The 26012-nt window shown below is 44.6% G+C and overlaps 1 protein-coding gene across 5 annotated transcripts in view; it reads left to right on the top strand.

The window, feature by feature from the left end:
- Positions 1-26012, top strand: part of LOC126526634 (uncharacterized) — a 627639-nt gene that overhangs the window by 503659 nt on the left and 97968 nt on the right. For 3 of the 5 annotated variants that reach the window (XM_072289587.1, XM_055068263.2, XM_072289590.1), the window contains exons 1-3: positions 9321-9464; positions 9967-10071; positions 11991-12197. In XM_072289587.1, coding sequence (XP_072145688.1) covers positions 12005-12197 — 193 coding nt within the window. In that variant the 5' untranslated portion in view covers positions 9321-9464; positions 9967-10071; positions 11991-12004. Of the gene's footprint in view, positions 1-9320; positions 9465-9966; positions 10072-11990; positions 12198-26012 lie in introns of those variants that run through there. The other 2 variants (XM_072289588.1, XM_072289589.1) reach the window with 2 other exon arrangements.

The following is a 26012-nucleotide window of genomic DNA, read 5'->3' as shown; positions in this document are numbered from 1 at the left end:
ACAGAGAAGAATAAAGAGTTAGTGGAATGCATAAGCGCTGATATTAAGCGTTTCGGGAATGGTGCTGAAATTATCCTATTAGGTGACATGAACGCCCACATACAGGAATTAGGTGGCTATACCGAAAACAATGGGAAGTCAATGCTAGACCTTTGTGAGCAACATAACCATTTATCGTGAATACAGGGCCTAAGTATGAAAGGTAGATCACGTGGGAGGTGGAAAACTGGCAATCAACAATTGATTACTGTCTGACGACAGAAGGAATTCATGATAAGTTGAGAGAAATGGTAATTGATGAGTGAGCGTATAGCTGCATAGGGAGTGACCATAAACGCATCATACTGGAAATGGGATATATAATTGGGAAAGAGCAAGGAGTGCAAAATGGCCAGTCCGAATTTGAACGCTGAACAAATAACATATATAATCACTAGAGTCGAGGAAGAACTTGACAAATGGCCAAATAAAGAGTGGGAATATAGTGAGCTTCTAAGTGTAATAACGACAAAAATACGGAAAGAGAAACAACATATTCGTTGGAAAGGAAAAAAGAAACCGAAAAGGTGGTGGAACAGGGAGATACGAGAAGCGATCGCCGAACGAGAGAAAGCATCCCGAGAGCACAAGCAGGCAAAAAAGGCGCAGTTGCCGCAGGGTGAACTAACCAGTAAGTGGGAAATATACCGAGAGAAAAAGTCTATGGTTCAAATTACTGGTGCAAGCAAAATTAAAAGGTGAAAGTGAACGTTGGTTATCAGAAATACGTGAGAAAAAGAATGCCGCACGTAGAATATTTTGAAACAACATAAAATTATTAGGGAGGAAGTCAACAACAATACAACAACGTATCCTAGATGAAGATGAAAACAGACTCGAAGGAGAAGCGGCAATAAATTACATCCGAAAAATAACAGCCGAATCCTTCCAAGGCAATGACGAGGTTCTATTTGAAGAAAAAATGAGCATGATATAGACCCAGGTGGAAAAGGAAGTAGTGCTGACAAATTTCAACTGGAAGAAAGCCGAAGAGAAAATTTCTAAGTGCACAGCCACAGGGCAAGACGAGGTTCCCGTTAGGCGAACTAGGACGAAAAAGTAAGGAAGCTCTGTTGAAAGCCGTAGAAAAGTATATTAAAGACAGACAGCTGGCGACAAAGTAGAATGAATTCAATTTGTGAAGGAAAGGGGGAGAAAGATCGAATTCACTCGTATAGACCGTTGACCATTACATCGGTAATATACAGGCTAGCAATTCAGGCAATAAAATTAAAGCTTCAAGCATGGGCTGAGAATAATGGCATTTTGGGAGAACTTCAGAATGGCTTCAGTATAGGTATCGTTTAGAAGATAACTTATTTGCTTTTACTAAGTGTATTGAAATATCAAAAGTAGAAAACAGACCGTTATATGTGGCCTTTTTAGACATTACAGGAGCCTACGACAACGTAGCTCGCACCATATTGTGGGATATTCTGTAAAGGGAAGGCTTAGGTGACGATTGTCTACAGATTTTCAGAGAGATTTACCTAGAAATACCGTTTCCGTTGAATGGGAAGGGATGAGGAGCGAGGAGTAAGTTCATATCAACAAGGGACTGAGGCAGGGGTGACCTTTATCCCCACTGCTGTTTATAATGTACATTGTGAGGATGGAGAGGGCGCTAGAAGGAAGTAATATCGGGTTTAATCTCTCATACAAACAGGCCGGTACAGTAGTAGAGCAGAAACACCCAGGTTTATTTTATGCGGACGACATTGTGTTGCTAGCTAACAAGCAAAGTGATTTGGAACGTCTGGCTCATATCTGTGGACAGGAAGGCAACAATTTTGGTTTGAAATTTAGTGTTAGAAAATCAGGTGTTACGGTATTCAATGAAAACAGTGAACAGACAGTGGAGATACAGGGCCAAGAAATACCTCGGGTAACAGAATATAAATACCTTGGTATATGTATAAACGAAGGCAATAGATATATGGAAACACAGGAAAAAACCATAACAGTAAAGGGGAAGAGAAATGCAGCCATAATGAAGCACAGAGCGCTACCGGGATACAATAGGTACGAGGTCCTCCGAGGTATGTGGAAAGGTGTAATGGTTCCAGGACTTACTTTTGGAAATGCAGTTGTTTGCTTTAAATCAGGGGTACAATCAGGACTCGACGAGAACCAAAGGTCAGTGGGTCGCCTCGCATTGGGCGCTCACGGGAAGACTAGAAATGAAGCTGTGCAGGGTGATACGGGCTGGACTAGTTTTGAGGTGAGGGAAGCTCGCAGTAAAATTAATCATGAAGAATGACTGAGGAATGTGGAAGAAAGTAAGTGGGCTAGGAGAGTGTTGAGGTATCTGTACAGGAAAAACACTGATTCACAGTGGAGGAAAAGAACTAGGAAGCTTACCAGCAAGTATGCGGCCTGTAGGGTGGGCAACACAGCAACAAAGGAAGTCAAGCGGAAAGTCAGAAAAACTGAAATAATCTCATAGGTGGCGGCAATGGAAAAGAAACCTGCCATGAGTAACTATTAAAGAGGAAATAACGAAATCAGGAAAGAAACAATTTACTTTAACTCAAAGGGAAGCTCATTACTTTTCGAAGCGACATCGGGATGCTTTAGAACACGCACCTATAAAGCGAGGTATAAGAAGGAAGAAGAAGCATGCGCTTGCTGCAGTAAAGCTAGGGAAACGACGGAGCATGTTTTATTAGAATGTGAAGACGTTTACCCAGCGGTCGATTTAGGCACCACTGGCCTCCTTGAAGCCCTCGGCTTCAGCGGGAGCAGTGGTAAAGCAAACATGTCCGCAATAGGCATTAGTAAGAGACGATTGGAGGATTGGTGGAAGAAAAGTAGGCAAACGACAAAAGAAGGAGACGTACAAAAGCACAGTTCGCAATAGGGGATCAGAAAGTTCCCTATGAGCACCCTATGAACTTCCGATTGTGGAAGTTCATAGGGTTCTTTTTCTATTTCATTATTTAACCTAGGTAGGACATTAGGCGGTATAATAGCAAGAGCTTCGTGGCGCAACCCACCGCCCCGTTCCAAAGGGGACGCTCATAACATCCATCCACCTATCCAACTCCAGCGCTGGCTCCCCATTGGGATTAGTAAGAGGCGATTGGAGGATTGGTGGAGGAAAAGTAGGGAAACTACAAAAGAACAGTTCGTAATAGGGGATCAGAAAATGTTTTTGTGGGAGTTAATGTTTTTTTTTTTTCTTTTTTCAGCGTTTAACCTAGGTAGGACAATAAAGCAGTATAATACCAAGAGCTGAGTGGCGCAACCCACCGCCCCGTTCCAAAGGGGACCCTCATAACATCCGTGATACTATGATATGAACCACTAATGTTTTGAAAGTATGGGCTCTTACGGAAGCTTCGCTACCAGGTATATACCTTGTCCAGGCGACGGCCAAGGCGCGAGTGCGGGGTTGGCACCAATGATACAGGTGAAATGGAGTTACTGTATATGCTACCAATTTGGTAGCATATACCAACGTTCTTAGACATACTTCAGTTTCACAGCTCCGCTCGAGAGATGGCCGAAGTGGTGGTCACGCGAACTAGCGGCGCTGCGATCACGTCTTTCGTCACTTTTTGTTTCGTTTCTGATTGAAGTTGCTCCATTTCTGGTAGATTTCCGGTTTCCATTTTGAGAAGTAGTTATTTCATAGTTCTTAATTTTGAGCCTCTTTGTGAAAATTTGTGATATCTGAGCTAAGTATTGTAAATGCGTTTCTGGTAATGAACTTGAAACTTGACTTCTGCTTTCACTTCTGGTGTCATGTTGGTTGCGCAGCATCGTCTGCCGTTATCCTTCTCGTGATTTGCTTTCTTGAAAAGCTTCTCGAAGAAGCGTTTCCGCATCTCATGACAGCAAGGAGTTCCCTATGCCGTGCTGTTTTGCCCCCGGCTGCACCAGCGGCCTGAGACATGATGCCGCTGGTCACCATTATTTCGCACCGCCGCAAGGTGCTGGAGAGCTTAAAAGTTGGGAACGCATGCTACACCGAAAAGACAAACGCCTCACAAACAAATCAAAAGTGTGTGAACGCCACTATGAGGACGACGACATTTTGAGATACTACAAGCATATTGTGGGTAACAAAGAAATATTGATTCCACGCGGGAAATGGATGCTTGTTCCCGGCCCACTTCTTCGGCTCTTTCCTGGGCTGCCTGAGCACATTTCAAAGCCAAAAAAATGTTAAGCGAAAGCGACGTCCACCAAAAGAACGAACGCAAGTGCCGGCAAGTACATCGGGCAAAGCTTGTATTGACAGCGCTTCAACTTCAAACCTGCTGTTGTGCTTGGAAGAAGGAACTTCAGAAATATGCGCTACACACTTTGTGCTCAACGAGCTCACGAACGTGACACTGCCTTCTGCGCTCTGGAAGTTCGAAATTGTTGAGGACGACGCAACACAGAAGCGATGTGGAGTATTTTATATGAGGCAACTGGTAGCCGGGCATTGCGAGTAATGAAAACTGTTGTGCTTGAAGAGGAGGGTACTTGCTGCATAAACGACTACAGCAAAATTCACAAGGGGCTATTTCGAGCTTCGACTAGCATTGCAGGTGTGGAAAGAATCCTGAGAGAAGCAGACAGCTTGAACATATGTGTGCGGGCGTGAAAGCAGGCCAGCGTAACACGACGACATCAGATAATATGCACCGCAAGCAGTGCAATGTACTTACAAAGCAACTAGTCTGCGCGCGTTGTCTCCGTCTACAGAGTAAACTTCGACTGACCATTAAGGCTCCGAGCGCAACGCTCAAGCGATATCAGAAACTACGCAATGTGAAGAAGAGGCTGCTTAGGGCGGCTGCTCCGCATCAAAAGCAAAAAAAAAGAAAAAGAAAGCTTTGGCTCTGAAGAAAAGGTTTTCTGAAATGCCCGATAACAGAATCGAGGAAGCGTACCCGAACTTCCGCCTTTACAGCGACTTGCATTTATGACATCGTTTAAACAGTTGAAAGCAGTCTCCGTGTGGCGCGCGGTACAATGCGGACTGGCTTCTGAATTGTTTAATGCTGAGGATAGCGAGCCCTCGAGCATAAAAGCTTCTATCTGACATGAATCTGCTGCCCTTGCCTTCCCTGAGCCGCCTCACACAAATTCTGAAAGGAATGCAATGGAATACCATGCAAGTATGGTTTCAATCCTCTCTGTATTTAAGCTATTGGAAAACAGCTGGGCAACAGAGCAGATGGGAAGAAATTCGGCACACTGATTTTTGGATGAAATTGAGTTACGCCAGACGTACAATTTCAACAAGTCAACCTTCAAACTTGATGGTTTTGTGGACTACGGTGGTACTTCAAATGAAGGAACTGACCAACTTCCAGAGCATGCGCTCGTGCTGATGTTCGTACCACTTCTGGAGAGCTGGGTGCAACCGATTGCCACCTTTGCCACGAAAGGTGCTGCGCATTGCAGGATGTTAGCAGAGCTGGTGCTGCAAAGCAGTAATGCAATTGCATAAACATGGTGCTATGATGGTCGCCGTAGTCAGGGACGGAGCTGGGAACAATCGCTCGATGTGGCAGCAGATGGGAATCAGCGGCAGCGTAACCTCACATTTTCACAAGATTCTACATCCATGCCTGCCAGAGCGCGCGTACCTTTATTTCCTGTGTGATGTGCCACATGCCCTGTAGTGCGTACGCAACCATTTGCTCAAGCACAAATATATACAGGTGAGTTAGCGTAGTTTATTTCATACATAACCTGTGCTGATTGGAGTCGATAACTCATTGACAGAGCAGGTGCAAGCAGCCAGAAAGAGGGCAGAATTGCTTTGAGCAAAAGTAGTTCAAAATTACTTTTTGTGCACAAAGTAAATAAAAAGTGTCACTGTGTTTGTGTTGTTCGCCAAAAAGAAAATGGATTAAGCTTTGACCTGAATATGTTCATAGTATTTAACTTCGTCCTTGTCACTGCTCACAGATCACTTCCGACTCATCGCACGTCCCATAATATCCGCGAACAACTATAAAAAATACATGTGCCAATGAAATTTATTAGGCGAAGAAGCGTTGACGGGGGTGGATCAATTCACCACAGCGTTGTCTCAAGCGACTGCTGGGCGTGATGCGTTAATGTCCCTACGTCTGCACAGGCGCTCGCCGTCTTTAATTACGACACATCTTAAGAATAAGCAGCAAAAATAAAGCCCCTGCTGAAGGGAGTACCGTGGCGCTTTTATAAGTAAAAAGTTGGTTGAAAAGCAGAATCGCAGTGCACGACCGCTCATTTGCGGTGTAGTTGCTGCCTCTAAAGACTAGCTAGACATGTCATTCAAGGGTCCTTGGCATAAAATATTGTGCGGGCAGCCAAAGCACAGTCGTCAAAGAGCGAACGGCACAGGCCAGTTGGGGAAAACGACCCACCGCAGAGATGACATCGCAGGAGTAGACGATGCGCGCTGCGTGACAGATGCGTCACTGCAGCGCCGATAGTGCAGACACCGTGAAGTCCCCGTTTCTTACGCGCGGCAGGTTTCTCACAAAACTCAGACTGCGTATCTAAACTACATTTACCGACGGATAAGCGCCTGCAGGCCAGTTGGTGCAAACGACGCGTCGCAGCAGAAGCAGACGACGCGAGGCGCACGACGAAAGACGCGACTGCAGCGCCGGTAGTTTCAGTGACACCCGTTGCGGCCACGTCGGCCAATGGGCTCGCATAGGGAGCTGTGAAACTGAAGTACGTCTAAGAACGTTGGCATATACAGTGAAATAGAGTTACTGTATGGGGAACCAGTGCTGGATAGGCGGCGCGTCGAAAAGAATGCGTTGCACGCCGCCCTGGCGACGAAACGCGGCATATTCCAGCCACACAACCAGACGACACACACACATACGCAGCCGTATTATAGTTCGTATGTTTCCGTTTTCGCGCCGCTTCAGGTAGACAGTTTCAAGTGGACAGTTTTTGTAAAGAAGCTAGCGCCATCAAGTGAAGAAATGACGAGAGAAGCTTTTTAAGCTTTATATATTTTTCACAGTGCGTCGCGGCGAGCACGTGTACTGTAGAGTCACTGGAAAAAATTTTTTCCAGTGACTCTAGTGTAGTGTGTTTCTTTAACGGTTGCGTCGTGTATCGATGCCATGCTTGCGTGGCTGCCTGCCTCGCAAATCTAGCAGTTATGGCTGCGGTCGTGCTGCGCTATGGCTTCGTAAGTATTAGTTGGCCTGAAGGTATTCCATATTTCTCTGGCTAGACATAAAAAATTCTGATGTTACTTCGCCACAGCAGTCAATGGAGAAAAAAGCTTTATCGCATCAGCTGAAGCAAAGGTTTGAGTGCTCCGCTGCTTGATCCGTAACAATCCTGGCTACATTTAGCACTAATTACATAAATTTGCCGGATGCATCTCAGCGCCGAGTCCTCATCCGCAAGCGCATTTTTATAAACACATAGGTGGCTTAGTCGCGCGTGCGCCGGCACTGTGCGCATACAACTCGTATTACAAGGCAGCATTCCCTCCCACATAATTCTTGGCAATGAATGGATAATTTTTACCTTTCGTATCGTTCACTTGGTGCGGTGGCGTTGGAAGGGGCTTGACGGTGGCATTGCGAAGGAAAAATGGTACATATGCCGGATGGTGCATGCTATTGCTCATTTTGTTTCCGACAAGATACCGACTGCAGATTCTGCTGTTTGGTACTGTCTGCCATGGCTGACCGTCTTCACTATCGAATAAACCAAGGATACACGCGAAATCTGATTTAGAAACCAGCCCGACACCGCTTGACAGGGCGACAAGACGGGAGCTTACTCCGCTCGCCTGACTGCTTGGATCCAACGCCGCCTCCGTTCTTGTTCGTAGGGTTTAGATGGAAAGACGCAGGATACATCCTCCCTCATCCCGACTTAGTTGTGGCACTTGTATACGCAACAGTATCGTCGGCGCCCTTTTGTTTTCCTTCGACTTTAAGGGCACGCAACGCAATTTTCGTCCACGGGGGAGGCTGCATTGTGCATGTTCTGACCGCCAGGGCGGCGCTGCAGGCGCCGTGAAAACTCCATAGTAAAGACAGCTGCGATAGTAATAAGCCAGGACTACAAAGAGATCAGCAGCGCGTCAATGAAGGACTGCTCGGTTACGGAAGCTGAGGAAATAGCCGTAGCTCTAGCGGCAGTGGAGGGCTACCGATCCGAAAGGTCTTTAACAATACTCACCGACTCGCAAACTACGTGTCGGAATTACATGAACGGCAGAATAGGACGCAGAGCGCTTCACATCCTCGATCCGCTCCTGCAGGGCTAACAACAAAGTCAGGCATACAATTTTCTGGGTACCGGGACACGCTGGAATAGAAGGGAACCTAAGGGCGGACAAGGCAGCTCGAGAGCACACAAACCGAGCGGCCACAAGCACCGACCCTGAGGAACCCATACCAGTCAACCCCAGCTACTCAGACATTTTGAATTACTGTAAGGGGGTCCGAATCAAATACCCTCCACCCCACAACAGCCTAAATCAGCATGAAGCAACCTCTTGGAGGAGGCTGCAAACAGGAACATATCCAAACCTAAACACACTAAGCAAGATGTTTCCCACCCAGTATAGAGACATTTGCCCCTGGTGCGGCGCCAAGCCCACCTTATATCACATTACATGGGAATGCGTTCAGAATCAACAATTCCTTCAAATAAAAGACCCGAGTGCGGAGCAGTGGGAGAGGGTGCTCTCCAGCAGCGACCCGAAAGTCCAGCATGGACTAGTAAGGCACGCTCGCCGAGTAGCCACCCTCAGTGGTGCCCTGGAATAGGGGCGTCGACCCTGCGCAGATGGGGAAGAAGACCGTGAAGACGGCCGACCGCATCTGCCACCGCAAATTTCTAACCAATTAGAGCAAATAAAGTTTTTCCTCCTCCTCCTCCAGCGCTGGTTCCCCATATGCTACCACAGGTAGCATATGCCGGTAGCATATACAGTAACTCTACAGGATGGATGGATGTTATGAGCGTCCCCTTTGGAACGGGGCGGTGGCTTGCGCCACCAAGCCCTTGCTACACAAATGGACTATGCTGCCTAATATCCTACCTAGGTTCACCAATGAAAAAAAAAAAAAAAACACTATGAACTACCACGTCCAAATTTTCTGATACCCTATTGCGAACTGTGCTTTTGTACGTCTCCGTCTTTTGTCGTTTCCCTACTTTTCTTCCACCAATCCTCCAATCGCCTCTTACTGATGTGAAAGGCTTCAAAGCGCCGCCTCGCGGCCGCAAAGATTTTCCGGTTTTTTTTGCTTCACGCGTGCGCATGCCCGCGCGCCCCCTCGACCCACTACCCATACACCATGCTTTGTTTATTTTGAGTGTCCTGTGCACGAGTTCACGTGGTTCTGTGGTGGAGTTGTGGTGGCTGTGTTTACGGCACGTGGTTAGCGAGCAGGTATACAAACTCACTTCTCTGCTGCTGTCGCTTATGAGCACCTTCAAAGGTAAACATGGATGAGCGCACGAATCAGCTCATTATACCTACGTTCGTTGCTTTCTTTGTTCATGTTGTAGCGGTACGCTTGTACACACGAAGAAGGAAAAGAGCGCGGGAAGAGGAGAATTTTGTTTTTGCTCTGGCGGCCTCGCTCCATCCATTACTTTAGTGCCGAGCCTTCTAAATAGACGTCTCCCACCTTGTAATATCTCATACGCGTAGCTTTGCATCCGCGGTCGACATTGTAATAACACTAATGCGGTATATTACACAGGTAGTCTGTCTGCCTTAATTTTGTATGCTGATTTTAGTATATCTATTACGAGCCACCCAGACGAACGCTACACACTCGTGATGCCTACAGCTAAAAGTATTTTTCCTTGTTGCGCGAGGAGCACATTTTTTCACTTTGCGACAGTTACGCGGTGAAGTGCTCAAGGCACACATCCCTGGATGGTTGTACCGTCATTAGTCTAATGTGTTTTACTGTGCTACTGCTGTCGTTACAGTTTCTGCTGTTATTTGTGCCCGTCAAGATCTAGCCTATCTTTGCACCGTTGACAAGAATTAACTGCAAGTGCCGATTGCTGCTGGTTGCCTCTGTCCAAAATCTGGTATGTATATCCACTTGTTCAAGGCATGCTGATGCTTGTAATACTTGAGCTGCTCCAGTAAAGGAAGATTGAATTAAGTGTCGTTTGAGTGATGCGTGAGTCCCTATCACTGTTGTGCTATACAGGTGGCAAGGCATCTTCAGATCTAGGCCAGTAAGGCCGACCAGTTATCTGTTGGAAGTTCCCAAAATGCATTAAATGCGCATATAAAGTTGTCTAGGCCAGAACTCTTATAATACTGTAGTGCCCTTGGTGCCTGATGCCATCACAAAAGAAACAGTAGAAGAATCCAGAAAATTTGTGTAGAGCTGTCCCGAGACAACAAATCATACAGAAATATGGTGCGAACTGCGACTGAACTTCCACAGCTGTGAGTAATTTCCCTGTGGGAATACTGTTGCTTTTCAGCATATCTTGTGTCAACTGGCAAGTGATATCACTTGCCAGTTGTATCCTCAATGTCTGACTCATTGTCATAAGACTGTGTCTATCTGTACAATGCAGTTGCTGTACCACAAGCGATGCCTCTGAGTAATGGCGAAAGTGTTAGTATAGATTAGGTCTCGTACATAGGAAATGCCAGTCGGCCGAAACAATCGCTTAAATTGTGTCAGCATCAGAAATAGCTCTGCAAGCCTTCAGGTATGCTTAGATGTCTTGGTGTTTGTCTGAGTTGTGATCGGCAACTGTTCGTATATTGTTCTTACGGTGGTATATTATTGAAACTTTGCCACTTGCTCTGGGCTTTATGTGTAGCAGTGTCGTGTACTCTGCATTTCATACTGACATGGACGTGTGGCTGCGATGAAATCTTTTGAAGGGAATTTCTTTGGCTCTTTCGACCATTTTCGTTCTTAGTTGGAGGTCTGTGATTGTTGGTGGTCGGACTCTGCTAGGAAAACATTCGTTCCCTTTTCCTTGTTCTTTCATTTGCTTGTTCTTTTGTTCGTTCACCCTTTCATTCCTTTAGGCCATTCGCTTACATTGACAGTTATCATCTATGGTCCCGGCACATTTTCTTCACAGAAGTTCACGCTCTAATTTACCAGCAATCTTACCAACAAGAGCGTCGGGCTTGTACTCTTCCTAGCTAATATTGCACACCTTTGATAAAGTTTTGTCATGCCTCCGTTACTACAGGAACCCATTTCTTGAGGAGTTGTACGTCACTGCTCATGACCTATAGGAAATTTGAGCATTGTCATTGCCTCGCATAGCACATCATATCATGGGAGATGTGTTGAACATAAATATAATTATAGGGTTGTGTGTGTCAAAACTACAATCAGGTTATGAAGCATGCCGTAATGGCAGACTACGGATTTCGACACCCTCGTATTCTTTAAAAGGTCCCTGAAATGGTTCAAGACCCACTGTGTTTGCTTAGCGGCTATAGTGTTGGGCTGCTACACAACAGGTTGTGGGATGGAATCCCGGCCATGGTGGCCGCATTTCGATGGGATCGAAATTCGAAAACACCCATGTTTTAGGTGCATGTTAAAGAACCCCATGTGTCTCGTATTTCCGGAGTTGCCCACTACATTGTGGCTTGTAATCAGATTGCGGTTTTGGCACTTAAAAACAATTTTTTTTTTAAACGGTTCGAACAAGTTTTGTAGATGCATAGGGTACAGTAAACATTCGCACTGCAATTTTCTATAGCCATAAATTTTCTCCTAAACTCATTCGCCGAGTGTCTCAAATAGGTTCTGCTGTCGTAAGCCTTCCACAAAAGAGAGGTTGCTGTGCTTTCAAGTATTCAATGTGGATTGTCCTTTGTAGCCCTTTAGGAATAGTGAAACGGAAGGGTTATTTTGTGTTGCTTAACTACGCCCCTATATTTATTCTATTGTATTTACCTCTTGCTCTTGCTCTTAATGCTGTAACAGGACTGCAATCGCCCCACTTATTTTCTGCAGGCCTCACAAATGCGATGAGCCTAGCTGAAAGCATCACTGCCAAAAGGGTACGCCACGCCTCTTCAAAGGTCGTTGGTCAGGTCGAGGTTGGCATGCAGCACAGCTTGCCTCTGGCTGACAAATCTGTCGGCTGCTCATTGAAACCAGGGAGCGAGTCTAGGAGCGTGCAGACTACGGAGGCTGTGGAACAGTTAAGCTCCACCTCAGGTGGGCAGTGACCGGCACTCCTCTTACATTTGCTTGCTTGTGTGTGTGTGGTAGATGGCCAAGTCTGCCTACCTTGGCACAACTTGCTCAAGTGTGTGCGACGTTCTGCTTGTGATGACAAATTAACAGGTTTTTTATTCTTGTCTGTATACTGATTGAGGCAAAATGCAAAAATAATGCTCTGCTGAGCACACTGAAGCACCTTAGATTGCAGAGCTTAATCTAGAGCCCTCTTGTCCTGGTGTTGTAGTGCTTACATTGCTTTATGATAACCTTGCTCCCAGTGTGTCTCTTAGTTATGCATAGATCGGTGTACGAGTGTATGACCATGAATATAGATCAATGCAGAATGTAAGTTGACCTCTGGATTTGATGTGAATAAAATTAAACAAAATTATTTAATGCAGTCAACTATAAAACATACCTTGTTTCATCAATATGCTCATTCATTGAGGGAGGCAAATAATACTCGGGAACTGCAAGGATTCTTGTCCTGGGACAGGTTTTGGTCATGACATCCTACAGCACATCATTGGTGATGACTAAGCAGGACTAGGCGTGTACAACACTGCCATCAGGCAATGAGCAGCATGCACTGGGCTCCTGAGGTGCATGCCAGCAATCGCTTCAGACGACCTGTACGCATCTTGAGATGGTTTTAGTCCTCTCCCGTCGATAGCAGCTTCAGGTTTTTTGTGCCATATTTGCAGCCTGCAGTGGCTGACGGGAACACTTTTGTACCACCTGTTTGTGCCAGTGGATAGTTATTCTTCCTCAGCATTCTTGTTACAATGTGCTATCCACCTTTGCTGATGCGAAAATTGAAGCCTTTTCCCTTTGTTAAATGAGGCACTAGTGAGCAATTCAAATGCTTCTGCAATGAATTGATTCTGCTGTCATCAGGAGAACTCGTGCACCGTGCTCACAAAAGAATTCTATCGCAGTGTGTCTTCAAGTTCACTGTCAACAGGGTAGCCATTGCACAACAAAGCTTCTAGTGGAAATCGGCAGTTTCTCTGTTTTACTTTTTATTAATAGAAACCAAACAGGGCACTGCCACAATCTTGTTTTGCACTTCCACCCATTTTATCACATTGTTTTCAAATGCACTTATAAACCCCTGACATGTTATTTTTGCACAACTTGTGTTTGGACAGAGTTTACAAATGTGGCATGTTTGCTACAATAATGACAAAAACTATGATCCTTTCTCCACTTTGACAACTACAAACAAGAAAACTTTATTTTGTTTCACAGTATACTACATGACAGACACAGGAAGATTGTGCTAGTTATTTTGCGACAACTGACCAAAGCCCAACCTCTCCTTGGCAATTCAGGTGCATGCTGTTGAAGCGTAAGATTTTCAAAATGCACAAAGTGGAATTCGAATATGTTCTTTTTCACAGCACAATAATGATACAATTACTGACCAATTTTTTTAACACGCTATTTTCTGGGCCCGCCCGAATATTTGGACTCTGCCATATTATGGCAACGTGCTCTATATAGTTATAACGAGCAAAATTTAGCCTGTTTCAAACTGTTCTCATTTCACTTTTCTGAATTTTTCTCGTGATCGCAAGTTCAAAGCTACCGAAAATGGAAACAACATCGCTGTCATTTTGTTTTCCCGCAGTCTCAAAGCAGCGTTGCGCACATCTCGCATGCCTATTCAGAGCTACCATTTCAGGTGCAGCTTCCATAAGCACTGCTTGATGCACTCTCCCGCAAGCCTTTGTGCTGTCATTGCTGTCGGGATTCGTAAGTTGCGTATGACCAGTGGTACTCTTTGTATCACGTCTCATGTGCATTGTGGTTTTCTTCAGCTGCATACTGCGATGCTAGGCTTAGCTGCTTCAACAACCGATTCTCTTCAATCGTTTCGTCGCCATTTGTTAACAATGGCGCCGACACTGCCTTCGTTGTCTACCGTCAACTTGATAACGGCTTTGATGCGAGAAAATTTTAGCATATTGGCGAAGGAAAAGAAGCCCACCATTATCAGGAAAGTCCAAAGTGACCTGTCACAATCGGACGTCGCAAAAGAATTAGAAATCTCGAAGCAGACAATATCAGACTACATAAACAACACGGTGAACATTTTGGAAGCTGCTGAGAAATCTTCTGGATCCCGACAGAAGAATGTCTGCCAAGGTGCCCACTCAAAACTTGAAGCTATTCTGATGTGACTGGAAGCCAAGATCACCATGCAAGTGCTGGTGTCTGGTGATGTTTTAAATCAAAAGGGAGAAACCGTAGCACTTCAGATGAACATTGAGGATTTTCAACTTAGTGATGGCTGGGTCCAAAATGTTAAGGGGCCCCTCACCAGATGTGGTCATTTTGAGCTGACAAGCACCGTCTATACAATGCGCGCTAGTGATCGTGTCTGCTAAGTATTATATCGCTGTGTGCCGCAGAAAGAGCTGAAATTTCAAACCGAACGCCATGTGCCCTTCTCGCGGGCTGCGTGCTCCCAGCTGGAGAATTGACCTATACCTCACAAGTGCGCGTACGTACATCGCACTGCTGTAACGTCGCTCATAGTGACACGCGACTCTGTCTGGTCCACGGCGAATTCGTCAGAGAAAGGCGCTTGAGACAAAGGGAGGTCGGCGAGCGAGTTAATGCCAGCACTCATGCAGGGTGGCTCCGATACGGTACTTGGGGTACTGAACTGTGCTCGGGACGAAAAGGTGCCAGCGAGCAGGAACAGCAGGCTGGAGGGGCTAGTAAGCATCTGCTCCACAGGCGCCTCAAAGAGCTGTGGAAATCTGAAAATGGTATGGCAAGGACTAGGGTACACATCCAGGCGATCGACATGACGAAAGCGCTGTCCAAATAAGGGATTGCTCCCAGTGGCTGAAAGCAGAAGGTATGTACCTCATGCTGTAAGTGTTATCAAGCAGGAACGATGGCCGTAAAGGGGCCTTTATTTATGACATGCCGAAGCAGAGTTGGGCAGTAGTTATGCGGAAGTGAGTTTGCACGAGGCTCACCCTACGACCGATGGTCTGGGAAGGGCATGATGCTCCTCCACTCCGCAATGCAAGAAGGCGCTTGGGCAGGGTTCATCGACTCTGACACGGTGCAGACAAGGCTCCAGAGTCAGATTGCCAACAAGCAAGGGTTTATTCAACCAAGATACAGCACAGTGTGACAGTCACTGCGCTATGGGCAAAGGCTCATCCCAAGACTGATCGAGTTTGCATGGCCGCTGCGCTAGGGCCAACTGGGAAGCGGTCCACCAAGCACGAAAACGAGAAATTGCGGGAGCAAAGGTCCTTGTTACTACCTCGTTGTGGGCCTGTGAGCCTCTTCAATGGCAATGAAGCACTCCGCGGAAGAGAGCTCAGGTGGAGAGGGCGCCTGGGGACCGCCACTAGGGAGGCCGATTGGGGCTCATCTTGGCCACACTAGTTCACGTGGTGAAGCGACCCTGGGTGGGAGAAGCGTAATTTGCGCAGAAAATTAGCTTCGGCACACTAGCTGTGTCAGCCATGTTGCTGTTACGGTGGCGGTTCCTGGAGATCAAGAAAAACACAGCGTGGGAGCTGGGGGATGAGGCACGGGAAGGCACCTCAATCTTCACATCATGCAACTTGCAGGGAACAGATGTCAGTGACCAGCCAAATGGTACTAGTCAAGTTAGCCAATGATTCATACACACCTGTTCACTCGCCCTACATTGTGCGAACGGTGTGGCAGATTCGGAGTCTGTCCCGTGGCCATCAGAAATGCAAGTGAAAAAATTGCTACCGCATTTGATCCTGCCACCGCAGCGAGGAGAACGGTCAACACTGGCGAAGCAGTGTTCGGAACCACAAGCATGGGTACAACATATCGACGACAGAGTCAAGGCCTTCTGAGACCATGCGCAACCACAAAAAGGACACAAGCTGCTACAAACACAATCGCACAAATGACTACGTTACCATTGAAAAAGATCGCTGCTAGCAGCCACCCCAGTTTTGAACAGACCCACGCGAGCACTACTACTCCGTCAAAGACCTCATAACCCTGACCCGGTCGTATGCGACTGCACCGATTTCTTGACCAAAGGCTCACCTTCGTCGACCAGCAGAGCTATTTTCTGCTAACTACACTGCAGAGTCCGCTAGTGCCAAAGGCGCCCAACGACTGAATGTTAGACGGGGGGACGCGGGTTTTACATTGTGAAAAATGGCAAAAAAAAATGATTTTTTGAAAATCACATTTTCAGTTTCTATAACTCCTTTTATATCCGACTCCAAAATATAATCCATATAAACCGCGTAGAAGTTCTCTAAAAGATTGTTTTATCAGCCAAGGTGGCGAAAAATTTCGTGGAAATCAAGAAACAACAGCGTTTTTCACGCCACAATATCTCTGGAACGGCGCGCCCGAGCGCCGCCATCTTGGTCTCGTTGGAAAGCGCATTTCTCCGTCTTCGAATTTGTCGCTTCAGCAATATCCTCCATACAGTAACAAGCGCACAAAAAGCAAATGATTGAAGGTCATGCCAGAGTCTGCGATTGGCCGCACCCGCCACGTGACTCCAGCGCGGTTCGCCATTGGTCCGGTGCTCGCGTCGTCTGCTCGGCTCCTTGCGCATCGCGAGTCTGAACGTCTCCACTCGCCATAATCTCGACGTGTCAAAACGGGTGCTACGCGGACATCGCAGTAGCGTGGCCGATTCCTATGCTTGTGGACGTTTCAGACTCGCGGCTAAGCATTCCGAGTATCGGCGACGCGAACTTCGCGACCTAGATTCACGCGCGGAATCCTCGGACATGCGGCTAAGCCTTTCAGCACTCGGTGTTTCGGAATTCGTGATGAAGCACATCGCACATGCAATCCGCGCGATGTGCGATGATCACGTGATGAATGCGCATGATGTGCATGATCGCACATGCGATCATGCACATCGCGCGTGGACTTCTCGGACCCTCACCTAATCATTTTGTGCATCGGCGCCTCCGACTGCGAGAACATCGAGTGTCGACTCCTCGAGCCCGCGTCTAGGCATTTCGCGCGTCTGCACCTCGGACTGTGTGACTAAGCACACCGAGCGGCGACTCCTTGTATCTGCGGCAAGGCATTTCGCGCGTCGGCACCTCAGACCCGCAACCAAGCATATTGCGCGTTCACTGTATGATCATATTGTCACAATAGCTCGTAACAATATCTATGGTACCCCCCCCCCCCCCCCCTTTCATGAAGAAAACCTCATCATGAGCTCTGTTCACTAGGCCCGTTGGGCTGTCACAATATCTGGCTTCAGAAGTGATCGAGGCATCATACAAAAGTACAATTCTGGAAAGCACCTAGCAGCTGCATATCTATAACTGGCTCTCTGATCCTAAGTTTCAAAGCCATTGTTAGGTGAAGATGACTTGGAAGGCTACTACACTCAGTCTTCATTCAGTAACATGGTCAATTCTATGAAATGAAAAAAATGCCTCACTGATTGTTTTGGAGACTGCTATCAATCAGGCAGCTTGCAGGTACAACACTAGAACTATATTCATGCCCACACAGAGTTCTGCACCTCGGTTTGAAACCCAGGCACCATGCTCTTTGTAGAGAATGGTGCCTAATAAAGTTTCTTGTGCTAGTTCAGTGGCCAGTGTGCTATTATATTTTGAGAGCGTGCAGTCACACATTTAGTATGGCCATTCTAACAAAATCTAGAGCTTCAAAACGGTGCCATTTGTATTTCTGTAGATTCACTTCAGCAAAAACTGCATTTCTTTGAAACTTCAAATGCGTTTATTTCAGTTCGGTGTTTTTGCACACCGTACTCAGCCTTACAGGTGTTTTGTCTGGGTTGTTTTTGGCCAAGAATGACAAGGGTGGTATCATTTTATTTGTTATAAAATGATGTTGGGGGTGATGCTATTTTGATTACTCTTGCACCGTCATGAAAATTACATTCAGGTATAGTGCTCACTGCTAACTAGAAAAAAATGTTCATAATAAATGCAAAATTGTTTTCTTGTCCGTAAAATGCTTCCAAATGAATAAAAATAGCATCACCCCCTACAGTAGTTCTTTAGCACTGGTGTCATGCATTTAGTTTTTGGTAAAGCAAGAAGGAATCATCGAAAAACCCCATAACTAGTTTGAAATTAATTTGACTTCTGACCTCAACACTTTATGAACTGCTACAGCTATCAAAAATCTAATTACAGATCTGAAATCAGCACAAACAATTACCCCAGACAGTGGAGTTTGTTAAGGATTCACCCAAAAATAAGAAAAAAGTTTTAGGACCCACGTTCCCCCTTAAGTCACGTTCGATCGAAAGTGCTGCGGCACTGTCATGATGTACAGCAGATCGTCACGCTAGTATTTTTGTGGACACCTTCCTGGCACCTAAGTCAAGAAAAAGAATGACATGGACAACCGGCTATTCATGAACTGGTCCAAAAAGAAAAGGAAACAAACCCCTCTGACGACTCTGCGATTGCTCGGACACTGTCACGGGATTCCTGGGCCTCCCTTCTAGCCTGGTGGGACGCTAGTAGCAGCCGCAGTCGTCGCTGCAGCGAGTGTGTCAGGTTGTTGCAGACTCAGAAAGTGACAAAGAGAACTTCGTAAGGGCAATATGCTTAAAGGAGCCACCAATAAAATCTGGACCATACCAATGACTTCCTCATCCACGGCTAACTGAACATCAAATAGAAGGAGCACTGTCATAATCGACCGACTCGTCCATTTCCTGGCACGTAGCAGCGTGTTGTGAACAGAAGTGTGACATAACCATGTGCACAGGCCAGGCAAAATGGGGTTCTATTATAGCGGTCGCACCGAGCAATCGTAACCAACGGTCACGCAGTTGCTTCATTCCTTACAGACCTCTTGGGCATTTCATCCTTTGTTTTCATCTTTTTACTGCTTCACACCATATGCCGTTTCAAGAAATTTATAATACGAAATGGTCAAATTGGTCACCGTTCTCTGAACATACGGGACTTGCGAAATCGTCCTGTACGCATGACAGCTGCCGTCTGCACTGCAAAGCACCATCAATGCTGTGTTCGCTTGTCATCTCTACGGACTTAAGCATATGAGATCCTACACAACATAACTTAATAACCCCGTTAACGACTGTTCATGTGATACCCTTGCAGTGAAGGATTGTAAATGCCGACAACACATAACTGTGCAAAATCAATGCTTGTCGCTAGTGATTAGCTGATATTCTTTATATTCTTCAGCTAACTGCTGGTATATTGACACTTTGTTCTACTCAACAGTAGTATGTACAGGTAAATGCCATCACAGTAAGAAGGTTATTGATATTTACTACTGGCTCAAACTACTCTGTTCATAATTCTCATAATTCAATCACTTTTTAAATGGTCTTTCACTTTATGTCCTTGAAGCTGTGATTCGCAAGTAGTTGAGAAAATCAAAGTAGACTTAATCACTAGTGAGCACCACTGTTTCGACCACATCTGCAATCTTAAATAGAGAGAACTATTTGAAGAAACACGCCCATACGTGTGACAAAATGAATAAATGATTGCTACCGCTGTCTTACCAAACAAACTGATTTGAGATAAGTAGTGACTAATTCTTAGTATCTCCTAATTATTAATATTGTATTGCCATTCCAATTACTTATCATTTGACCTCGTTGACATTATGCTCTATAATAGTAATAGAATACTGAACTGAGCTTATCACTAGTGGTCACTAAACATTCTTCATTATCAGGTAGCAGTGGTAGCGGAAATGCTTATTCAATGCCATTTTGATAGATATCGATGACTATGTATACGATTGATGGCTACCGCTGTCATACCAAACAAAGTGGTTCGCGATTACTAGTGACAAAGTGACATCTCCTAGGGATTAAACTTGAATAATCATTTGACTCATTTTTAATTTGATACCCATGACTTTATGCTGTGTAAAAGTACAAAAACACAGAATGGAGCTTATCAGTAGTGATGACTAATCAGTCTGCATTATCAGTTACCAATGATAGCAGAAAAAAGTCCTCATATAATGACGTTTTGATAGATAGCAATGATGACTTGCACGAAGGATGTCAGCCTCTGTCAAAGAACCCGTGACCCGTGACCGCTAGTGACTACATTTCTGCGTCTCCTAGTTATCACAACTGAATCGATGTTTAAAAGAGTTTTTTGTTTGCCATCCATGACGCTGCGACGCATACAAGTAGAAGGACACCGAACGGAGCTTATAAATAGTGATCATTAATGACTGTGTAATATAAATTGGGAAAGTTGAATGATTTAGCTTATTTACTGACACGTTCACTTATGCCATTGAAGATGTGCACGAATGGTGGCTGCAATGGTCACATTACACAAAGTGATTCATCATCACTAGAGACTCGTGCTTAACATCTCCTAGGTATTATATTATAGTTATTGAATTGCCGTCTCGATGGAGTTTCATTTGATATCCATGACGCTATTCTGCATGAAAGTATAGAACATTGTAGTCAGCGCATCACTAGTAATCACTAATGACTCAGTGTTATCTTTTAGCATTGGTAACAAAAATGTGTTTGTTTTATTACAGCTGGATTCATACCAATGATGGTATTCACTAGTGACTTAGGCATACAGCTTCATAGTAGGTATAGTTGAGTCGCTTGTTTTATGACATTTCATTTGATATACATGATATTATAGTGTGCAGTATAGCGAGATCACTGAAGTGCGCATTGTATTTCACTTGTTCTCACTAGTGACTCAAGCTTATCAGTTTGGTGTATAATGCAATTAATTGTTATTTCATGAGAAATTTTGTGTTATTAATTTTAATGAAGCATGTGCATAGCTTTGCAGTGAAGCATAATAAAGTTGAAAGTGGCCACTTTGATGGAACATCGTGTGTGTCCTTTAGTTGCACACATGTGCACACTCTGTCCCCAGTCAAGGTACAAGCACCGAGATGTCTAATAACTGTACTGGCAGCCATTCAGAGCTGTTTTTATCACTGCTGTGGCAATTTGTTGCCTTCCTGACTGTTACGTTTTCTTGGCTGGTATGGCATTTACTTGCATAATGATCGCACTCGCGTAGTGATCGTACCCCTGAATTTTGTCGTCAAAATTCGATTTTTTTTTCTTTCCCTTGTAATGATTGCACCCCGAACTTGCTGTAGCGATATGTCGTGTGCCAAGTCTACCTAATAATGATCGCACTTACCATCTGTTGAGTGCTACGCGAATGACTCTTCCAAAACATACCAAGCGGTCTGCACGCACCGAACATTCTTAAGCAGATGCCCCATATTATTCCTTTCATAACTTTCCGCACTTCCATAAAAAAAGAAAGCTACAACCAAACTTGTGTTGGCTTTATTATTTGTAGGCTTTTAAAATGTTGTGCTCAACAACCACAAAAAAGGCGCCTTTCGGTTCTTCTCGCCTGCACTCGTGGGCACGCAACAAATCGCAAGCAGCAACGATAGTGGCCACGTTTACACTGATACATTAGAAGTGTGCCCTATTCATACGCGGACGCTTGTAGCACAGCTAAGATATTCCCCCACCCTTAGCGGAAACGTGCCGTTTAGGATAGTAGTGAAGACAAATGCCGCAATTTCCACTTCATACCCGCCATGTGTTTCTATGTCACTGGCAGCTAAGCATGCCCATCTCTGTTTCTGTCCCCGTAAGTGGACATGGCTACGTTATTGCCACAGACCTGCCGATATTAATTAACAATACTATTCATTACTGATACGGAAGAAACTGTTTCAATGCGCTTAACAATACTATTCATTGCTGATATGGAAGAAACTGTTTCAATGCACATAATGTACTCAGGAAAAATAATAAATCTCGTTCGGCGCGTTCGGCTTGCTCCTCCGGCCTCCATTTTTGTTTTGGTGCCCCGCACTATTACAACGGCAGCCGCCTGTTGACCTATTGTCACTCCACAGCAAATGCGGGATGAAAAATTGTTTTTCTTTTCTCAGGTAATTTAAACCGTGTAATGATGGCACCCCTGAATTTGCGTCAATTTTTTTTACAATAAAGTGTGATCATTATGCGAATAGGTACGGTACTTTTTTTTCTTTTCTGGCTCTCAAAAAACATATCTGTGGGTTTTAGTTATTACAGCAAAGTAAAAAAAAACTAGCCATTTTGTTATATCTGATAAAGCTAAAGAACTGGAACTAGGATTCTAAATGCATCTGCAATAAGCTTTGCCGACCTAAAATTAGCTCCACCATAATATATTCAATCTTGGAATCCGCCATCTAAAGATCATTTCTAATATATGCCAACATCCTATTAATGAGAGTTGCGAGTCCTCTGCCATGCTCATTATCCTTAACTTCTGCTTTGAAACCTGTTAAGGTCACGCTAGACATCAGTGTTTCCTGTAACATAACCTGAGGTTTCACACCACGCGTTCCAACAAACTGCTGCAGGGATGCCTTCTTATTACTGGACCTCCTACAATTCCACTGCCAAATACTAAAAGGACTAATAGAGCCGTCTTGGTCATGTAAATTTGGTGAACTTGTTTTGAGATTAAAGGGACACAAAGGACAAATATTAAGTCAAGGTAAAGTAATAGATTAGTTCTCAAGAATCACTTAGTGGAATGCCTAAGTTCTGATATTAAGGGTTTCGGGAATGGTGCTGAAATTGTCCTGTTAGGTGACAAGAATGCAGACGCACAGGATCTAGATGGCTATACCGACAACAACGGGAAGTCGATACTAGATGTTTGTGAGCAACAAGCAGACCACGGGGGAATTGGGAAACCGCCAATCGACATTACTGCCTGAAGACAGAAGGAATTCATGATGAGAGAAATGGTCATGGACAAGGAAGGGTATAGTAGCATAGGAAGTGACCATAAACACATCATTCTGAAACTGAGATATGCAGTTGCGAAAGAGAGCAAGGAGAACAAAATGTCCAGTCCAAATTCGAACGCTGAACAAATAACAATTAAAGCCACAAAAGTCTAGGAAGAACTTGGCAAATTGCCAAGCAATGAGTGGGAATATAGTGAGCTTCCAAATGTAATAACAAAAAAGTGGGAAAGAGAAGCAGTTATTCATTGGAAAGGAAAAAGAGTAACCGAAAAGCTGGTCAAACAGGGAGATACAAGAAGCGATTGCCGAACAACAGAAAGCATCCCGAGAGCACAGGCAGGCAAAGAAGGCGCAGTTGCCGCAGGAAGAAGTAGCCAGTAAATGGGAAATATACCGGGAGAAAAAGTCTGTGGTTCAAATACGGGTGCAAGGAATGATAAAAGGTGAAAGTGAACATTGGTTGTCAGAAATACGGGAGAAAAAGAAGGCCGCAACTAGAATATTTTGGAACCACATAAACTTGTTAGGCAGGAAGTCTGAAACAATACAACATATCTTAGATGAAGATGGAAACAAACTGAAAGGCAACGCACCATTAAATTGCATTGGAAAAATAACAGCCGAATCTTTCCAAGGCAATGATGAGGTTTTACTTGAGGAATAAAAGTTCGTGAAAGAGAACCAGATGGAAAAGGAGTTGGTGCTGACAAATTTCAACTGGAAGAAAGCCCAAGAAAAAATTCCGAAGCCGACAGCCACAGGGCTAGACGAAGTTCCCGTTAGGCTGATTAATCAGCTAGGTCCAAAAACTAAGGAAGCTCTGTGGAAAGCAGTAGCAAAAAGTCTAAAAGATAGAGGAATACCAGACAGTTGGCGACAAAGTAAAATAAATATAATTTATAGAGGTAAGGGGGAGAAAGATCGAATTCACTCGTATAGACCGTTGACCATTACATCGGTAATATGCAGGTTAGCAATGCAGGCAATTAAATTAAAGCTGGAAAGATGGGCAGAGAATAATGGCATTTTGGAGGAACTTCACTATGGCTTCATAATAGATAGGCGTCTGGATTATAATTTTTTCTCCATGCTCAATCTATTGAAGTGTTCAGAGTAGAAAAGAAACAGTTGTATGTGGCGTTTTTAGAAATTGCAGGAGCGACAACGTAGGCCACAACATTTTGTGGGATATTCTCGAAGGGGAAGGCTTAGGTGACAATTGTCTAGAGCTTTTGAGAGAGATTTACCTAGAAAATACCGTTTGCATCGAATGAGAAGGAATGAGGAGCAAGGAGAAAGTTGATATCAACAAGTGACTGAGGCAGGGGTGCCCGTTATCCCCACTGCTGTTTATGATGTACATGGTGAGGAGGGAAAGGGAGCTAGAAAGAAGTCATATCGGGTTTAATCTCTCATACAAACAGGCCGGTACAGTAGTAGAGCAGCAGCTTCCAGGTTTGTTTTATGCGGACGACATTGTGTTGCTAGCTAACACACAGAGTAACATGTAATGTCTGGCTAATTCTATGGAAGGGAAGGCGATAAGTTATGTCTGAAATGTAGCGTTAAAAAATGGGGTGTTACAGTATTCATTGAAAACAGCGAACAGACAGTGACAATACCGTGCCAGGAAATATCTTGCGTAAATGAATACAAATATCTTGGTATACGGATAAATGAAGGCAATAAATATATGGAAACAGGAAAAAAGAATAAAGTAAAGGGGAAGAGAAAGGCGGCCATAATGAAACACAGAGCACTATAGGGATACAATAGATACGAGGTGCTGCAGGGTATGCGCAAAGGTGTAATGGTTCCAGGACTTACTTTTGGAAATGCGATTGTTTGCTTGAAATCAGGGCTACAATCAGGACTTGATGGCAACCAAAGGTCAGTGGGACTCCCACATTGGGCGCTCACGGGAGGACTACAAATGAAGCTGTCCAGGGTGATATGGGCTGGGCAAGTTGTGAAGTGAGGGATGCACACAGAAAAATTAATCATGAAGAATGACTGAGGAATGTGGAAGAAAGTAAATGGGCTGGGAGAGTGTTGAGGTATCTGTAGAGGAAAAACATTAATTCACAGTGGAGGTAAAGAACTAGGAAGGTTACCAGCAAGTATGCAGCCTGTGTGGTGAGCAACATAGCTACAAAGAACGTCAAGCGAAAAGTCAGAGGCTGAAATCTCGTGGGTGGCGCCAATGGAAAAGAAACCTACCATGAGTAACTACTTCAGAGGAAAAAACGAAATCTGGAAAGCAACAGTTTATGATAACTCAAAGGGAAGCTCATTGCTTTTCGAAGCGAGATCAGAATGCCTTGGAACACGCACTTATAAAGCGAGATATAAGAAGGAAGAAGAAGCATGTGCTTGCTGTGGTAAAGCTATGAAAACCATGGAGCATGTTTTATTAGTATGTGAAGATATCTGCCCAGCGGTCGATTTATGAATCACTGGCCTCCTTGACGCCCTTGGGTTCAACGAGAGCATGGGCAAAGTAAACATGTCCGCAATAGAGATTAGTAAAAGGCGGTTTGAAGCATGGCGAAAGAAAAATAGGTAATCTAGAAACAACGGTGGTGGACAAAAACAAAATTCACTGTAGGGTTTCAGAAACTCTGTTTGTTTGAATTCACCGTGGTTTTTTTTTTTTTCTTTACTTTAACATAGGTATGGCGCTGGGCATTAAAATAACAAGAGCTTGGTGGCACTACCCATCGCCTCATTCCAAAGAGGGCTTGTAACATTCTCACACAGACACACACACACACGTGCATATATAGTATATGTATATATATATATATATATATATATATATATATATATATGTGAGGAGTTTTTTTTTTCGAAATGAGCCAAATCCACAAACCGAAACTGGGTCAGATAAAACGGTAATGACAAGAAAAACTAGGCAACTTTCTCACAGAAAAACCGTTGCAACGAAATGGGTCAAATAACGCCAGGCGAACGTGTTCGCAGATCGTATTTCGTATCGAAATTGAGCCA

The sequence above is a fragment of the Dermacentor andersoni genome, chromosome 8, assembly GCF_023375885.2.
Source record: "Dermacentor andersoni chromosome 8, qqDerAnde1_hic_scaffold, whole genome shotgun sequence".
NCBI classification, from domain to species: Eukaryota; Metazoa; Arthropoda; class Arachnida; order Ixodida; family Ixodidae; genus Dermacentor; species Dermacentor andersoni.
Note: the sequence above shows the minus strand (reverse complement) of the source record. Positions and strands in the feature narration are given on the sequence as shown.